The sequence below is a fragment of the Neodiprion lecontei genome, chromosome 6, assembly GCF_021901455.1.
Source record: "Neodiprion lecontei isolate iyNeoLeco1 chromosome 6, iyNeoLeco1.1, whole genome shotgun sequence".
NCBI classification, from domain to species: Eukaryota; Metazoa; Arthropoda; class Insecta; order Hymenoptera; family Diprionidae; genus Neodiprion; species Neodiprion lecontei.
The window spans coordinates 26,904,456-26,923,604 of record NC_060265.1 but is presented as its reverse complement, the minus strand read 5'-3'; the positions used below and the strand labels follow the sequence as shown (position 1 = coordinate 26,923,604).

The following is a 19,149-nucleotide window of genomic DNA, read 5'->3' as shown; positions in this document are numbered from 1 at the left end:
TGAATAATATTTTATCAAGAATAGTTTACTCAGAGTTTTACCTCTGGCGAAAGCTTATAAATTGATTGTTAAAACTGGACGTTCTCGACGCACGTGTTCAGTGTGCATGTAGTAAATACATTTGTCTGCGGATCAGTCTTAACTATTGGCTATTACAAAGCACATACAACATCTAATGTGTGTAATTGATTACAAAACCAGTATATTTTACGACGCAATACAGGATATGCGGTTAACGTTATTACAATATCTGATCAGTAACAACCTTCAGTGGTAATTAATGTTTCGTTAGTAAAGATATTTGCCTTTTTGCATTTTATTGGTAAAGTTTATTTTATTTACAGTAACATGGTACTTTATTTTCGTTATAAATAATGGCAAGGTGTAAATGTATAAAAAATATTTTCGCGAATAATAAAATTATCGAAAAGCAGACATTTTCTTCACTGTATTTTTTTTTTTTTTTTTTAAATTAATAACTATTTCGCATAATTGCACTGTTTATTAACAATATTTCGGTTTTACACTAAATAATATTTCTCAGAGTGCTATCTATCTCGTTCATCTTATCCGAAATTTATAAATTACGATATTGTTCAAAATAATCATTCACTTGTTCATTATTTTTCATTTACTTTCATTACTCTGTTCACTTGTTTCTAGATGAGATGTAACCCTAGAGTTTTCCAAAACTTGTTTGTATCGTTCCACCAAATCACTTATCGATCTTCTCTTACGTTGCTTGGAACTTTCGGAGGTCGATGTACAATTGCTAGTTACCTCTACCTCATTGTCCTTCAACATTGGTTTTATAACTCTGTTTGACGACACTGGCGAACCCATATTGTTTTCTACTTTTTTTTCCGCAATGCCTCCTAGTTTTTCTTCTTGTACTAACTCTACTACTTGAGGTTTATTTTGCTTAAATGGCGAAAGATTATTTGGATTTGTCATAACTGAGACTGCGCTGATAATATCTTTGCTTAAATTAAATATACTCTTGGCTGTAAAGTCCAGACTGATTTCTGACAAACTGTTAGTTGCACTAATGGTATTCATTAGAGCAGTTGAATTAGCTTTCGGACTAGACGGAATAGACAGTATGCTGGAGTTGGCTGGAATTAATAAAAGTGGTTATAATTGGGTAAAAGTCACTTCTCTTTAAGGTTAAAGACTCAAGCGTTTCAACCTATTATCATCAATTGCAACAATTTTATACCAACCTCTACCGACATTCATTTTGTGATGTCCAGAAAATAATCTAGAATATTTGTCAGATTTTTTTGTCATCATTGAATTGATTCGAGTCACCGACTTGAATCTTCGGTTTTGCGGGGTCGATCGTTCGCTTACTATTGACGATAAAGTATTGTCAAGATTAATTCTCGATACTAAAAAATTAGCTGTTGACTTAGAAGACTGGGGTGTGACAGCTTCTTTACGTTGATGACGAGAAAACAAAGCTTTATGAGCTCCTGAAAAGTATAGACAATACAATTGTAGGTATAGTTGCAGACAATTTGTTGGTTTCAAATAATGATGACCTCATTAATTACCTTCTACAGGTGTTAACGCCAATCTATTTAGAACATCCACTTTTTCCGAATCTGCATTTGTATCGATACAGATTGTAGGAGAAGGCATAAAAAGAACACTGTCCAGTGCTCCGAATCTATGACTGTCTGGTACATATTTCATATTCCTGGTTCTCAAAGTGTTCTGAACTTCTGCTAGGAGATTTGTGATTCGATCAAGTAAGACTAGAAACAAGCTGCACATAGATTTTGCATCTTCGGTGCTTGCTTCTACTTGTAATTGACATTGGGATAGGTCTTGCAGCTTGTGAATTTGCAGCTGCAACCTCAACTGGCTCAACATCACTAGCACTATTCTGAACAAGTTTTGCAACACTAATTTCTCCTCTGTATACATACGAGAGAAGAGAACCTGTGAATGGAAGAATTTAACGTAAAAATCATATGTGCTCATTCGATTCTGACTGACTTTTGTACTTCCATCAGGTCCGAAGTAAGTTTTAGTTGCTTTTGATTGTACAAAAATAATACACAATGACGTGCGTTACTGAAAATCTAGGCATGTACTTAGAGCACTATTACGTTTCAACTTTTAATTAAATCCTTCAGTGCACTCATTAATACTTGATAATTCTGACCTGTGATTCTGGTGGAAGCATTGAATGCAAATCATTGTTTGCATCTATTTTTGGAAGCCTCGATACATCAAGAATGCTGTTATCATTAAGTATGCTTGTTGTTAGTTCAGCGACTTCTGTACTCAGATCCTCAACAGTTTTTAAAATCCCTGTCATTTCTTGTAAGTCGCTGATTTGTTTCGCTTGAGTTTCTTTCCACACTAAAAATAAGTGACATTCGTTAGAATAATGAATGTATAAAAAATTGACGTAGCAAGAGGTACATGCCGGAGAGTATAAAGTACATTTCCTTGTAAGTATGCCACAAGTATGCCACCTTCGTTTAGTTATAAAGAGCAAAAATGCAGAAACCACATAAAAAAAAAGGAAATAAATGACAACAGTTGAGTTTCACAAATTTAGGAAGGGTCTTACTTTTCATAATTTCAATATCCTGAATATCTGTCAACCTTTTTTTCACAGCTGGGGCTACTATTGCATTTGCAGCAAGTTCAGATATTGCTTGTCTTTTTTCGAATGTCTCATTCTGAAAGTCGTTTATATCATTGACCTGATCCCTGAAAATTTGTTGATTACATGTCAAGATCCAATACTAACAATTATGCAGACTATGATAAACTTGTACCGTCATTCACTAAAAACAACTTGTTTGAATCTAATTATTGAAACTGGGATTGAATGCAAACAGATTTACTCGACAAAGCTTCTAGCCCTTCGCTCAGTCTTAGAAAATCGGCTGTTCATCTCCTCAATGTTTTTATGTATATCTGAAGTGGTATTGATTAACAGCTTCTTAGTTACTTCGTCTGTAATCCCGGATTGTGGTGCCATGAGTACATTGCTATCCGCTGCAAATAAAAGAGTTACACATTAAAATTTTTTTACCAACATTTACCTGGGATTTATCATCTAGCCGTTGGTTCCCTTTAAAGGGTGCAAATTGTGAGCATAGCTTTTTACATGCCAAGCTTCTCAATATAACGTGAGTAAATATTGTAACTGTTAGAATGGTTGGGAAAAATGAGGCTCCAATAATTCTATTGGTATATTTATTATATAGAAATACGTTAAGAGTTAATATTTGAATATTCGGGACAACACCAGACATTCGTGGCGCTTTGCCTGTGATCTTCTTTTCGACTCTATTCAACTCTGTGTACAGAAAAACAACACTCTTGCTTCTCACACACTCACTCGGTATTAGAATACATACGTGTAGGTCAGATTCGGTTTCCTCAATGTCAGTATACAATACAGTGTAGATATATGTGTGTACAATATAAATGTATAGTACATACATCAACAGTACCGGCAACTGAATTCAACGGAGTAAATGGGATAGGAATCAAATTTAACATAACAAGGCCAAGTAAGTAAATTAAAAGAATTGAAATCAAAATATAACTTACATTCACGTTTGATATATACATAAAGGACAACCTGTGAGAGCTTCCACATGACGTTGATAAACTTTGTACCTCCAGCGTGCAACAAATACGTGCCCAATATTGAGGGAAGGCCAGCCTCGGGATGCTCGGTTGCAACGATGCCTATAAAATCTTTAACATCGCTTCTGTACTTGCTCTCACTCTTCTTACAAACTATTGGCCACTCCACCAATTTTCTAAACCGTTCCGAATCATATATCGTAAGGAGATAGTGAGATACGTGAATGAAGCCTGTAGTGTTCGGCTTGTCAAACATTCCCTGGAAAATAAAATTAACTAGATAGAAGTAACAGGTTAGTAAATTTTCACTAAATCAGCAGTTCACAGTAAGAACAATGTATCAGCTGAATTTTTTTGATAGTATCGAGACGGTAGACGGACAACAAACTAGAGAGGTTATATTCACAAAAACTGAAGGCTACATCACTTGGCAACAAATCAATTTCCATACCTCTCGAAAATGCCGTCTAAAAGCTTCGTTCGGGGACACAAGTTGCGTAAGAAGAGAGACATTTTTGTGGAAAGATACGCTGACTGCCATCGGTACTCCCTGTTGCCTAATATCAGTAATTATTGTATTTACACTTTACGTCAGAAACGCTATAAATCACAACTTAGCAACGAATTCATTCTAGTGTTCATTTCATTATGTTAATTAGGTGCAGAATTATTGATTAAATCGATTAAATCTAGTGATATTATCTGTATAATTAGTATCGGACGTGAGCCGCTTAAGATGCGTCATATGCGATCAAGCGCCGGGACTGATGGGGACTGACCATCTTTCTCTTTTTCAAAACGCTACGCTCGGCAAATCGAAAACGGCGATTGGTCCGCATTGCTAGCAACCGTTGACGGCAAGTCGGTGACGAATAACTTTCAATTCTGCGGGGCGTCGTGAGGTGTCGGCGAGGGGCGCGGGTGGGGGGGGGGGGCAGGGAGGGAGAGAGGGATTTGACATCAAACCGCGTGTATTCTTATTCATCGTAAGAAATTTCGAATATCAGTGTGACTTAAAAGACTCGCTGATATGCGATGCAAACAAGAAAGAAGAAAATAAGGGTAAATAAATTTGGTTCAAGGAAAAATTGAGCGGTCGAAATTACACCAGGGGCTCAAGAAACTCGCGTTGCGACCCTGCCAAACTCTTGTTGCTATGGTACAGCTGGCGCATTGGTCCTCGACTGCGATGACATACGTATACACGTATACATTGGTATACGGAGGTGTGTGCCTCAGACGACAGTAGCATGAAAATGGTGGTGTAAAATGACTGGACGACGGGCAGTGTTGACGAACTCTGAGCCCTTGCCAGGAAATGGGGGTGCTGATCCATTTCGCGAACTTTTCGAAGCGTGTAAAACCGGGGACTTGGTAAGGGTGAAACAAATCGTAACCCCGCAAACGGTTAACGCGCGTGATACCGCCGGACGAAAATCTACCCCCCTGCACTTCGCAGCTGGTGAGCGAATTTATATTTACATTTATCCTCTCGCGTTACCTTACAGCTGAACAATTCAATATCGGGACACCCTTTTACTCCTACGGAGTAAGGATAGTTCGTTATCTCGAACCAATTATTCTGTAAACTGTGCTGCATGTGTTATTTCCCCTTTTTAAAGTTATCATCAATTTTTTTGGTTAGGGTTTGCGCAACGAAAAACAAAAATTACGTGTGTATGTGTATCTATGTGCGTATATCTTACCCGTGTTTTGCCATCTCCTGTCATTATACAGGTTTTCCTGGTTTTGAGTGAGCTGAATGCAAACAGCAAATTAACATTGAGAAACGTATCTTTAGCCATTACCTGCTCATTTTAATTTCGAAACAAAATCCTCCATGTACTCCAAAACAGTTAAATAGCACGAATTGAATGACCCTGTTACTCGGCCATTTCTCCATTTATAATGATCCCTTCATTTTTATACCTTGCAATCATAGTCCGTGTTTAGTTTTATTATATAAAAAAAAATGCTTAAACGTGAAAAATTTTTAAAGTATTGTCAAATTGTGTAGTTGTTAAAACTAGACTATATAGCAATACTTATATTAGATCATAGGTCTCGTTAAAATGAGCTGTGAAATAACATTTTATTATTATCGTATCCAAGAGAAAGTGAAAGTATAATGTAGAAATTTTTAGAGCACCAAATTATTACTTGTTGTTATTCTGCTGCGCATATTTAATGTTCTTAATATGTAACAACCTGGAAAATATTAGTTTGCAACCTGCTTTGCGTGGATAGAAAGGTCGTGCTCCTGCTTACAAGGCAGAACCGAGTTCTAACTGTACTTATACTTGGTTGGCCACCTTCTTTCAATAGGTAAATAATGACATCTTCTTTGTCGTTATTTCACCTGAGGTTTTGCATTCAGACTGGAAACCTGAGTAAACTAGAAAGCCTGGATAAAAATTATCTCATACAAACTGTACAAACTGTAAAAATAAAGTTGAGGAAAGGGGAAGAAGCGAGCTTTCCAAAAATAAACTGTGTCTCAAGAAAGTGAGGAGAAAAAAAGGAGAAAAAAATTAATGTCTGCCTATTTACCAGATATGTGCGCATAACTTATAATCTGTTTGCTCGTTCTTTAAGAATCATTCAATAAAAATGGTGTATTAGTTTATCATCTTAACATGCTAATTTTCAAATTACAATTAACTGTAACGTTCCTGCCAATAGGATATGGTAGGAGAGACGTGGTGGAATTTTTACTTTCGGCTGGAGCCTCTATACAAGCCCGCGACGACGGAGGCCTCCATCCTCTCCACAACGCGTGTTCATTTGGTCATTTTGACGTTGTGCGATTGCTTTTGGAAGCAGGAGCTAATCCTAATACCAGAGATAACTGGAATTACACGCCATTGCACGAGGCTGCTATCAAGGTAGAATTGTACATGAGAAATGTCAGTCGGCAAGTTTTTTTTATCATCATTTAATGTTCTTATTATGAAACACTCGGTCTGTCATATTACAGGGTAAAATAGATGTCTGTATTGCTCTCCTCCAACATGGAGCTGACGCCAATATTCGAAACACCGAAGGAAAAATAGCACTCGAATTAGCTGACCCAGCAACAAAGCCTGTTCTTACGGGAGAATATAGGAAAGATGAACTGCTAGAGGCAGCTAGATCAGGCAATGAGGAGAGATTATTGCAATTATTGAATCCGTTGAATGTTAATTGCCACGCTAGTGACGGAAGACGATCCACTCCGCTGCACTTAGCTGCCGGTTACAACAGATCGCGGGTTGTACAAATATTGTTACAAAACGGAGCAGATGTCCATGCCAAGGACAAAGGGTATGCAGGATTTGGGTAACAATTCGGTTTGGGAAATTTTAGACTGTTAATTATGGACGTAACAATAACTGATGGACATTCTCTACAGGGGGTTGGTGCCACTGCATAACGCTTGTTCCTATGGTCACTTTGAAGTGACGGAAGCCCTTCTGAAACACGGAGCTGCTGTTAACGCAAGTGATCTCTGGGCCTTCACCCCGCTTCACGAAGCTGCCAGTAAATCTAGAGCTGAAGTGTGCTCGCTGCTGCTGAGCGAAGGCGCAGATCCGACTCAGCTCAATTGCCACAGTAAAAGTGCCATTGACGTGGCACCTACGCTGGAATTACAAGAAAGACTGGCATGTGAGTATAAATCTTATAAAACTCTCGTTTGTATGGGTGAAAATGGTAGATCCATAAAACATAATTTCTTACTCTCTCCAGTCGAGTACTGAAAACAGGCTTATTATTTTCAGCAAACCATTAATAGAACTCTAGAACAGAACAAAAGTCGCTCAATCTCCTCTTATATTTCAGATGAGTTCAAAGGACACTGTCTTCTAGATGCCTGCAGACAGGCAGATGCAACGAAATTGAAAAAGTATCTGTCTCAGGATGTTGTTAATTTTAAGCATCCCTACACTGGCGATACTCCTCTGCATAGCGCAGTGGCATCACCCTATCCGAAACGGAAACAAGTTATAGAAACTTTGATAAGAAAAAACGCAGCTCTGAATGAAAAAAATAAAGACTTTCTTACACCTCTTCATATAGCTACCGATCATTCCCACTACGACGCAATGGATGTCTTACTACGACACAATGCCAAAGTTAACGCCTTAGATGGACTAGGACAGACGGCTTTGCACAGGTAATTTTGTACTGTTATTCAAATTACTCCTGTCATTTTGAGTTACTTAGTAGGCCTTCGAAGATGATCAAATTTCGAAAAATGCTTACGGAAATAATGTTGAATAATATATGTATGATAATCTTTTGCATGCATATCTATGAAAAATTGTAATTTTATGTTTATCCTGTTGAATCGATATTTGGTGCACTGCAAAGGCCTAGTAATTAATGCAATATAAAATAAGAATATTAATAAATGTATTTAGGTGCGCCAGAGAGGACAACGTTCAGGCATGTAGGATACTTCTTTCCTATAACGTTGATCCTTCGATAGTCTCGTTGCAAGGATATACGGCAAGTCAAGTTGCTACGGAGAATGTCATAAAAATATTACAAGGTTAGTGTGATTAAACATCTAAGGATATTGCGCAAGAGGAAATTAGGCAACTGCAAAAAAAAAATTGCTTCTAACTCGAATCGGAAAAAACGTATTACGGATAATAAATTCGAAGGAAATTGAGTATTGAAATAGTATCTGCTAATTAAAAAATAATGCAACGTTAATCCTTTCTCAATTTATTCAATCAATTTTACTTGAGATGAAATTTATCTGGTAGATCCGCCCGGTGGAACGGAGGACATTGAAGCACAGCTTCTTGAAGCAAGCAAGGCTGGGGATTTGACCGCAGTGGAAAGAATTCTTCAAGCTAGCCCACATGCAGTCAACTGCCGAGATTTAGATGGGAGACATTCTACACCTCTGCATTTCGCTGCAGGGTACAACAGGGTCCCTGTTGTGGAATATCTCTTAGCACACGCTGCTGATGTTCACGCTAAGGATAAAGGGTAAGTATTAAATAGTACAAGATATGTTCCATACAATTCTTCAGGATTTGGATGATGGTCTTGAATTCTGTTCCGGAATTTATTGAACTAAGCCATTTTTTACGTAATATCTCCAGTGGTTTGGTTCCTCTGCACAATGCCTGTTCTTATGGACATTACGAAGTGACGGAATTACTCGTGAAACATGGGGCTTCTGTAAACGTGGCGGATCTCTGGAAATTTACCCCCCTACACGAAGCAGCAGCTAAAGGTAAATGCGAGATAGTACGTCTGCTGCTCAGACATGGTGCAGATGCAACAAAAAAGAACAGAGATGGAGCTACGCCCCTGGATTTAGTGAGAGAAGGCGATCAAGATGTTGCTGATTTATTACGAGGAAACAGCGCGCTTTTAGAAGCTGCCAAGAAAGGGAACTTGGCCAGGGTACAAAGGCTTGTTACTCAAGATAATATCAATTGCAGAGACGCTCAGGGCAGAAATAGCACGCCTTTACACCTAGCCGGTAATAATAATTGCGACTCGAATCGTAACTTCTATCGTAGATGAAGCATAATTTGTAACCAACTATTACATTTCTCTTCCAGCTGGTTACAATAACTTGGAAGTGGCTGAATTCCTCTTGGAACGCGGAGCAGATGTCAATGCACAGGATAAGGGTGGTCTCATACCGCTGCATAATGCCTCGAGTTACGGTCACTTGGACATAGCTGCACTACTGATAAAATATAACACAGTAGTGAACGCCACAGACAAATGGGGCTTCACTCCGTTACACGAGGCTGCACAGAAAGGTAGAACGCAACTTTGCGCTCTACTATTAGCACACGGCGCCGATCCTTTCTTAAAGAATCAAGAAGGACAGAGTCCTGTCGATTTAGCGAGTGCCGACGATGTCAAGTGCTTATTGCAAGATGCAATGGCGTCGCAACAGGTCGTACCCTTGGTACCCCCTAGTCGACCTCCTAGTATAATTGCTGGTAAGAATTATTCGGAGCGTCTCATGGAAATTTTTTTCCGCCTTTAACGTTTCCGTATTTCATGAATGTTATTCTCAGTTCCAGTCACTCCTCCACCGTCGCTCACTCAGGAAACTGTGATAATGCCATCCGGTGCGGCAATGACACTCTGCGTACCCTTGGCGCGACCGACTTCTTGCCTAAGTCCGATGCCGTCGATTGAGTCGTGCTCAGAGAGAGAAGTGAAAGAAATTTGCGAGGATCGTAACAGCAACGGGATCACGTCCGTTTCTGGATTCCTGCAAAGTCTGAGTCTCGAACATCTGCTCGAATTGTTTGAAAGAGAACAAATCACACTGGATATATTGGCAGAAATGGGACACGAAGACTTGAAGCAAGTAGGCGTCTCGGCTTATGGCTACAGGCACAAACTAATCAAGGGAATGGATAAACTGCTGACTTCTAGTGCCGGCGGCTCCATTTGGCAGCCATCCATAAACCCTGGAACCTTACTGGTGGACTTATTAACTGAGGACAAAGAGTTTTTGGCTGTTGAAGAGGAAATGCAGAGTACCATACGCGAACACAGGGACAACGGTCATTCGGGAGGTGTATTTTCTCGATACAACATCGTCAGAGTGAGTCAATTGCAATCTCGGATCTGAAGAAATTTTCTCAATAGAATATTCTTCCTCTAATACACTTCCCTGCTTTCAGATACAAAAAGTCCAAAATCGTAAACTCTGGGAGCGTTACGCTCACCGTAGACAAGAAGTTGCTGAGGAAGTTGGGGCAGCGCCCGCTTCCCCCAGTGCTACTCCCAGAGCTACGCCTAGTCCTGCTGCGCCACAAGCAAATGAAAGAATGTTGTTTCATGGGAGTCCTTTCATCAACGCAATCGTTCAAAAAGGATTTGACGAACGGCACGCTTACATCGGCGGGATGTTTGGCGCAGGGATTTACTTTGCCGAACACAGTAGTAAAAGTAATCAATATGTTTATGGGATTTGTGGCGGTACTGGATGCCCTGCACATAAGGATAGGAGTTGCTACATATGCCACAGGTGGGTAGCTTTTGGATTCTCTGTTGACTCGCCAACGTGAATTCTATTTTTCCCGTCTAAATACCATTTGTACCAACAAATTCTCACGTGCTTGCAATTTTTTCTCCATTACAGACATCTTCTTCTATGCCGAGTTACGTTGGGTAAATCGTTCCTACAATTTTCAGCCATGAAAATGGCCCACGCTCCCCCTGGGCATCACAGCGTGGTAGGAAGACCCTCGCAAGGTGGTCTTGTCTTCCCGGAATATGTAGTATATAGAGGTGAACAGGCTTATCCCGAGTACCTGATAACTTATCAGATTGTCAGGCCTCAACAGGAGGCGGGTGGCGGGGAAGGTAGTGAGGAACGGTGATCAGAAGAGGTGAGCCCTGCAGCCAGACTTTGTCGCCTCTGTTGCTGTCAGAGGCCTAGAACATGCGGTGTGTTGTCTTAGGTTGTGTCCGAACTTTTATTTTATCGACATTACATTTTTTTCATTATAGTTTATATTATACCCTATATTATAAGGATTGATTGATTAATTGATGGGAAAGAATCTGGTGTCAATGAATTAACAGCGAAGCTTAATCATTTTACATTCTTGTTTGTAATGGGTTTAGAATTTATTGGTTCTCAGTACACGTTACATCAGTAATTTTCACAAGAAGAGAAAGGGAAGTGAGAAAAAAAATAGACATGCAACAGTATTACGAACGTTTCGTTTTTTCATTCGTTTTTCTATACAAACCTGTGGTTTTTGCTCTTTCTGTTAACGTAGTATTTATTTGTATTATTATTATTGTTTAGTATTGATTGGTCTTGATCGATCGGTGGATTGAATATTCTCACTTCAAAGGAGACTTGACTAATTTTTATTATTACATTATTTTAGAACAATTTTTTACGACAGAATGTATGCATTTAAAGTTATTGAATCAATTTTTACTTTATTTTTGTAGAAATTTATTTGGATTATCAATCATTTTATAGGTCGTCATCCATGGCTGCGTAAATAGGTATATTATTCGTTCATACATATATGTGCATGAAATAAAATGTAGGCATGATCTATTCCGGGACACACACCTTACCGAATGCGTGTGTAAATGTGAAGAGAAGTAAATGAATTTTATACATTTTTCAGGGATAGACGCTATTCTTGGAGTAATGAAAAATGTAGCCACAAATTAAACTGATCTCAATAGATCTTTGAATTTTAGTTAGATCCGGTATAAATCAATTGATTCGTATAGTCTATATACCTTGAGTTATACTGTCACAAAGACATTAAAATAATTGAAATAAATGAAGTATAGTGATTGTACGTTTTGAGACGCTTACATATGACGATTAATTCACCCAAGATAAATCTAAGTTTATTCGTGGTAAAGCGGTATCATGGTAACAATGAAATCTTTTTTTTTTTTCTAACGAAAATATGAAGGAATTTGAAAAAAAAATAAAAAAAACGAATATTCAAAACATGAGTAACGTAATTACATTTGTTGAATTTAAATGACCGGGATAGCCTGGAGTTTAGATAACTCTTACAAGCACGTAATTTCGTCGTTATTATATTCCATCGTTACTTTCACATAGTACCGTACATCTTTATAAATAACCTGAATTATGAAAAGTGAGGTTTGCCAGGAGATATAATCTTTGTATCAAGCTATAGTCATCGGTACTTAAAATTCAATTCATTCAAACTGCCAGACATGATGAACACGATTTGTCCATTTTCACAGAATTCGTGTCATTCATTTATATTTTTTTTTTTCAAGACAGATACGAATCTTCATCATTACTGAATTAAGTTTTTGAGACAATTAACTCAGGGCTGTGAATATTATTTTTATTTCGGGTAAAATATAAACATCGAATATGATACCGTGCGACATAAGAAAAGGTGGGTGAAAAATTTGAAGATTCGATAGACTGAAAGAAAAAATTAATATCTACCCATGCTGGGTATTAATTTTTAACGCAACGAGATAATGAATGATTAATTATTACACAGTTGTTATTACTATAAATTAGCGTTCATTCCGAATTGAACATTGACCTTTCGACAAAGTAGGTAATTGTATTTCGCTACTGCATCGCGTCGGAACGATGGACCTTCACTGTAAGAATTAAGTTTTATTTTCATCAACCAAGTAAATTTCCACTGCAGAAACTGCGATTCTTGATTTGTTCCAGAACTTTACCAATAAGTCAATTGACTTTGGAAGGGAAAAACAACTTCCGAAGTCCGACGCGGAGCATGTCTCGTAGTATTTTTCAAAAATTATCTCGTCTGTGAAACAAATATTTGCCTTGCATTTTATGTATTCGGAATTGAATGATAATAATATTTGCGACGACTTCTATTCGTTTCTCAAGCCGTCTAAATGAAAATAAAAATAAAAGAAGAGAGCTTGTCTAACTACTCGCATTGCCTCTAAAAATATTGGAATTTTAATTATTTTGTACAGGGAAAAAAAAAAAAAAAAACAGAAAATAATAGTCCGTTCGATCAGACAAATACTCGATTTCAACGCGTGTGCCGGATATTCCGGTGAAAAAAAAATTACTTTTAGTTTTAATCATCCTCTTTGGAATTATATATTAATTTAATTTTATTATGAGGTGTGGGGTCAACCGAATTTTTCACGATTAGCTCTCTTCCCAATTTGCATTCAAGATAAGACGCGACCACAAAGGTCATCAAAGCGCCTCATTTCTTGGCAGTCTGAAATATTACGTTACTCGGACTCAATTTATTACGCGATAATCGTTATGCTTACGTTCGGTATAAATTTTCAATTCTTCTTGAATGGATATATTTTTCTTCCTTCCTCTATTGATACCTAGGACCGAATTCGTTGTGGCATCATAAAATTTGCTGTCGTACCATTTGAAGAGAAATTAATCAGTGTTAATTTCTCTTTGCAAAACTCTCTTATAAACGTTATTTAAAATTAATCGCATTTTACTTCGGCTGTTATATGATAATTTTTTTGCCACCTTTCGACTGACAGAACAAAGTTTCCTGGCAAATCTGACAAGTTTAACTGTGCAATCCGGTTTGCTCAATAGGAACGATCATATATTTACTTGCTACGAAACATGAAAGAAAATATTCCTAGGCTGGTCGGTTGTAATTGGAAAAAAAAAAAAAAAAAAAATTGAAAAAAAATGTATGCACAGACCAGGATAGGGAGTATTTTTTGAGCGTCAATTCCAATTCCACTATATTAGCTAAATATACAAAGGTGACGGTGGTTTTTATTTATGGGTATTTAGCTTGATTAAATATCTAATAAATAATTTTACGTGGGTGGAATAAATGAGTGAGTAAATGGATTAAAAAAAAAAAACTTATAGTATGTAATAATATAGGTGCAGCACGATTATTTTTAATAATTAAATATAGGCTATAAATCAGGACGAATATTTGGCTTGTATACATTTTTTCCCCGACATGTGGAAAAAAAAATTTAGGAATCGAAAAGAAGCTCTACGTGCGTCATTCTAGAACTCGTGCGTTTAAAATATACATCCGATACTTGCAGGTGTAGATATACAAGTAAATCTTGACGTCATGTTCCTTCGATCTCTACGAATGATTTCGAATTCTAAAAATATACAACACATGAAAATCTCCTTGTTACTTAGCTTCTGCAATATTCTGTTTCGTACGCGGCAGAGGGCGAATGATTGATTAGTGGAGTTCAATAAAACGGGGAGAAATAAATGAACGAATAACAAGATAACGTTTTCACCGTTAAGAAATTAATTACAGATAAATTCGGTATATCGAATCAATGGATGTATTTGTCACTCTTAAGTAACATTATCAAAAGGCACCTAGATCTTTTTTTCCAATATAAACAGATGCGTGGTCTTTGGAAGAATGTATCAAAGCCGAAAATGCCCTTGTATAATTGATGATTATGTGTGTTAATAACGTGCGTGGTGTCGCGTGCGCCAAGTATCTAAGTCATTTTACGCGACTGTGAAAATAAAATGAACGAATAATAATTAGCTCGAGGAGAAAAGAGGAGGAGAAGAAAATTGCGAAAATACGGAAGGAAAAAAATTATTGAAACGAAATGTAACTAAAATATTTACAGAAAATTATAAGCCCATGCGAGATTTTGAGAGTTAGCGTTATAGTGAATAATGACAATACCGATATTCCTGCATTTTTACAAGTTTTTAGCGTATACCTCGTACACGTCATGAGTTGATCAAATTGAATTGAATTATTACTATGAATGCGGCTGCCGAAACGGTCGAACGTAATTTAAATATTGTATTTACCAACCGATGTATTTCCATTAACTTATATTACATACTCTAATGTTATTATACATATATAACACATCATGAATATACATAGTAAAAATAAAATTAAAAAAACATGAAATATAAATAATAATCCCCAGTTATTATACATCTATTTTTCATTTATTGTTATATTCTAACCACGATTCTGACGGTAAAATCGAAATGTTGCGTTCTGCGATCTTCGACTGTTCTGCCGAACAAGATATAAATAAATAAATGACGAAAGAAAAACGAAAAGAATACTACAACCTCGAGTATGACTTTGTACTCCGACGAAATATCTTATTCATCGGAAATCAAAAGAACGATTAAAAAATTGGTACTGGTAACAAAATTTGCAACGTGATAAACCATCTTGTGCTAATTAGTATGTGAGCTGATATACTAAAGGGGGAACGGTTAAATGTCAAACAACTTTTACGAACGCCTTGTGATATCTTTCGCAGGGTAATAAAAGTGCAAAACGAATTTCGGTACACTATACGTCCCGTAATGTCGATAACGATTGTATAAATTGCGCGATCAAATCGCGTCCACAATGAAAAAATAAATCAACGATATAAAATTACGCAATTAAAATCGGACGATCGACGGCGCGTCATTTATTCATTACCATTATTAAATTGATCAGCTTTAAAATTCTATGAGAAAAACGGAACTTTCGAATAACCTACTCGATGCTCTTGCCCCGCTTAGGAGTTCAAACTATTAGGAAACGTACACACAATGTGGAACGTGTGCTGAACACGCGGTTATTGTCCCACACCCTGTTTATGGATCCGCGACGATGCGGGAAAGCTGGCGATGAACTTGATTCATTGCGAATCCTTAACTATATCCCTTACATCTTATACGCCGTTCACAGAGGACGGTTACAGCCAATCGTTAATTAAATTTTACGACGGGAACATACGCGTACAAGGTGGTAGTTTCAGCCGATATATCTTTCAGCCCCTGAGGTAGGTGCACTCGTGCTCGGTACTTGGACGATCCGGACTTTATACCTGCAGCTATATTCTCCGTTGTAAAGCGCAGCTTCTACGCCTAGAACTTTGCTCTTCGCGGTTAATGAGTTTTGCCCGGTAATTCTACCACCGTAAATACATCGTGTCTTACACCTACTCGGACCGCAATTCAACTCAAGTTATTACGCCCGCAAGCCCGCAAGTTTTTCTCTCCTCGGAGGTACTAATTACTCTCGACGAGTGGCTGCGGTCCTTGCATCGATTCTTATAAGGATATGACCGGATCGTTTGGCTCCCGCTGTTTGAGATGGCAAAAAATCTCAGACAGATCGGACCCTCGAGACTCCAGTGATATGTGCGTGCATGCACATGTATTTCTCTTATTGTTAGCACGATTCAAGTCTAATTGTTCTTGTATCGCATAATATTATATTGTATGCTTGCCTTTGTACTTACATCCAATTATATTCTTTCCTCGATATCTTATCTCTCTGCAACATACAGATGAATGTTACACGCCGGTCGTTCTCTCGTTCAAACTAGTTATTCGTGCCTGTAAATGAGGTTCAATTTATTTTAACATATATTTCACTCCTTCACAGTCCATGTCGTTAAGATTTATCTCCTATGGAATTAGACATATTTTTCCTGCCCTCATACTCACTGCGATAATGATTTATCGATGTACGAATTACAACGAACGATCGACGATACGTTCAAGAAACGATCTTCGAGCATGTGAGGTTCCTGAGTTTTTTAGAAGCATTACCGGCGATATCGCGCGTCGGTCGTTTTGATCCCTAGAAACGTTGCCTCTCCGATTTCTTAACATGACGCGTGTGTGCCTGTCTAAGTAAATTTGCAATCTGAGTTACAGGTAGGAGTTCCTCTCGAGATTTCCACTCACCGAGTGACGAGCCGTTATTAAAGTGTTTGCCGTGCTGGCTCTGGAGTTCTCTTAGCCACGATCGAATGGCCCGAATAAATTTGCACATATTCATGGTGTACTGCAGGTACGAAAAATTCTCATAGCCAGAGGCAACGAGTCGGTGCACTGATTTGTTTGCGTAATTCAACAAACATTATAACCAGACGCGCGAAATTCTGTTTGATCATCCGAGCAAGACTGCCGGTTTCGGAATAGTACAGGAGTACCTGAGTACATAGATAAATTCGGCATTCACGTGTGATATTTAAATTTCGTTAACCCATTTCTAAATTCTCGGACTTTCTTTTCCTCTCGATCACAATTCGTATAGAACGTATACACATCGATCAACCCACTAACTACCTCCACGCTCGAGATTACAACGAAATAACTCGCCATATGTGGTAGTTAATCAGTTGAGTGTTCAGTCGGTGGTTAATCAATTAATCCTAACCACGTCGACGTAGAGAAAGACAAGCAAAAGAATATCCAGCAGGTATCTAACATCTAACAGCGTTTCAAATAATCTAACACCCGAGTCAAAGTCGTTGGTTCTACACGCTGCAGTATTCGTTACAAAGGACTTATCAGAGCGTATCAGTGTCGCCTTACGTAGAATCTTACGGCTTTTCAACGCCGCGAACAAGTTCAAAACTAGTTTTTCAATATGTCCTCTGGGAAAGGAAGAAGTCTTTGTTACGCCTCGAGGATTACCACGCAAGCCTGGAAGCACTCTGCAGTATTCTGTTTGTTGGTGTCAAGACAATTGGATGCAAACAAAATTGTCACGAAGAAGAAGACGAAGAAAAAGATCAGATTCGTCTCGATTACAATGACGATTATACGCAGAGGAGAGGCACACCCTGCATCACACGCCGCACCAGGAAGAAGTTTAATTTCACGGGCAATTGCGTGATCGTTATCGCGTCTAGACTTTTCGCCCCCTCTGATTTACGTGATGTACGATAGAATTTTTCATCCAGTCAATAACCGCACGTATAGGTTTTGAGTGGGAGAAATAACGAAAATAAGTAAATAAATAAATAAATAAAATACTGTCAAGATAAACTCGCAATCCGAGAGGTTATTTACTTAGAGATAAGGTGACAAATGATTCTAAGATTCCGACGATTTCACGGGATTTCCAACAATTTTACTCGATTCCATATGCGATTACAAACGGTTTCATAGGTTTTTAATTCCCAAGATTTCGAGCACCTGTCACTGCGATTTCAAAGGGATTTTGAGCATTTTCAGGTGATTTTAAACCGATTTCTTTGGAATCGCTTAACGCAGAGTTGTTTTTCATTTGCATAATCGAATAGCTCCTCGAGGCAATGGCTTCTTCAAACGTATGTCCTGTCCTCGGGTGTACTGCGGCGACCTTCTCGTGATTGTCTAGAAATATTGCGGAACTAGGCCATGGTTTTTATTGTGAGGCCTGCACGACTTGAGATTTTTTAATTTCAAAGGCGAGACGCGATCTCTGTCGAGGTTCGCAGTGCAGACCTCAGAAGCATCGTTTTCTGTCGTTTTGGAAGATCGCCAAACGGTTATTTATCTACGTTCGCGCCTGTCAAGAATGATCGGTCCTATACGTACAGCTTTTTCAAGCTTCTACAGTCTCCTCGCATTCCCAGCGACTGCATTCGATCAGGTATTTGCGCGTTGGGAAACCACGTTTCGACAGACGTTGTCCGCAGACATGTAAAGATATAAATGCCGCTCTGAGAGATTCGTATTTCACTGAAAGCGTAGTTTTTTTTCTTGTAGTTTTTACCACGTTTACCTCAAACGCAACAAAATAAACGCCTCGGAGCTTGCGCGAGGTTTCGGTTTCGACAAATTCGCTTGGAACGATCAGCTGATCGGTGTGTTCGACGCCATATTGCCGTCGTCGTTCACGATTCCGCGATAAAATCTAACGGTAAGCGGTTGCTGAATAACCTAATTTTCCATGAGAAGTGTTTATTTTCGCACAATACATTTATAAGCGTTACACATGACAGATAAATAGACAAATAAACACACGGACAAAATAATATTGCTCCGTGTCTGATGCGAATGGAGTATATATGGTGTGTGCACTGGACGGTATGTAAACATAATTATCGCGTTGAACTAGACTAATGATGATCTCGGTAGTTGCGATTATAAATCGCTTCGTATTTTCGACTTGAAAAATACGAGATGTGTGGGGCTTGAGAACGAAAAATGGAATTAAAAATTAACGGTTATCTAGTGTCAATTGTGCCCGATTATCATTCGTATTCCAATTATAATACCCGCAGAAGCATTGTGATTTATGTAATTTGGTT

The 19,149-nt window shown here is 38.2% G+C and overlaps 2 protein-coding genes across 4 annotated transcripts; one reads left to right on the top strand and one right to left on the bottom strand.

Annotated features, from left to right (window-relative positions):
* Window positions 1-182: 182 nt before the first annotated feature.
* LOC107218902 lies at window positions 183-4,415 on the bottom strand. Of its 2 annotated transcripts, XM_015656941.2 has the most exons (8): window positions 4,073-4,415; window positions 3,583-3,880; window positions 2,868-3,021; window positions 2,588-2,730; window positions 2,174-2,373; window positions 1,557-1,947; window positions 1,224-1,475; window positions 183-1,115 (listed from the first exon to the last, which is right to left on the bottom strand). In XM_015656941.2, exons 1-8 carry the CDS (start codon window positions 4,160-4,162, stop codon window positions 628-630), a joined length of 2,016 nt encoding a protein of 671 aa, XP_015512427.2. In that variant the 5' UTR covers window positions 4,163-4,415; the 3' UTR covers window positions 183-627. The 2 variants fall into 2 exon arrangements, with proteins under 2 accessions (XP_015512427.2, XP_015512428.2); XM_015656942.2 differs by lacking the exons at window positions 3,583-3,880; window positions 4,073-4,415 and adding an exon at window positions 3,275-3,301.
* A 177-nt stretch (window positions 4,416-4,592) lies between these two features.
* Window positions 4,593-13,132, top strand: LOC107218895 (poly [ADP-ribose] polymerase tankyrase). Of its 2 annotated transcripts, none has more exons than XM_046742869.1 (12): window positions 4,593-5,083; window positions 6,304-6,506; window positions 6,599-6,939; window positions 7,013-7,266; window positions 7,441-7,774; window positions 8,031-8,152; window positions 8,373-8,601; window positions 8,718-9,103; window positions 9,186-9,578; window positions 9,657-10,195; window positions 10,275-10,621; window positions 10,736-13,132. In XM_046742869.1, the coding sequence occupies exons 1-12, from the start codon at window positions 4,891-4,893 to the stop codon at window positions 10,974-10,976; spliced, it is 3,582 nt and encodes a 1,193-aa protein (XP_046598825.1). In that variant the 5' UTR covers window positions 4,593-4,890; the 3' UTR covers window positions 10,977-13,132. The 2 variants fall into 2 exon arrangements, with proteins under 2 accessions (XP_046598825.1, XP_046598824.1); XM_046742868.1 differs by having other exon boundaries at window positions 8,022-8,152.
* Window positions 13,133-19,149: the final 6,017 nt, after the last annotated feature.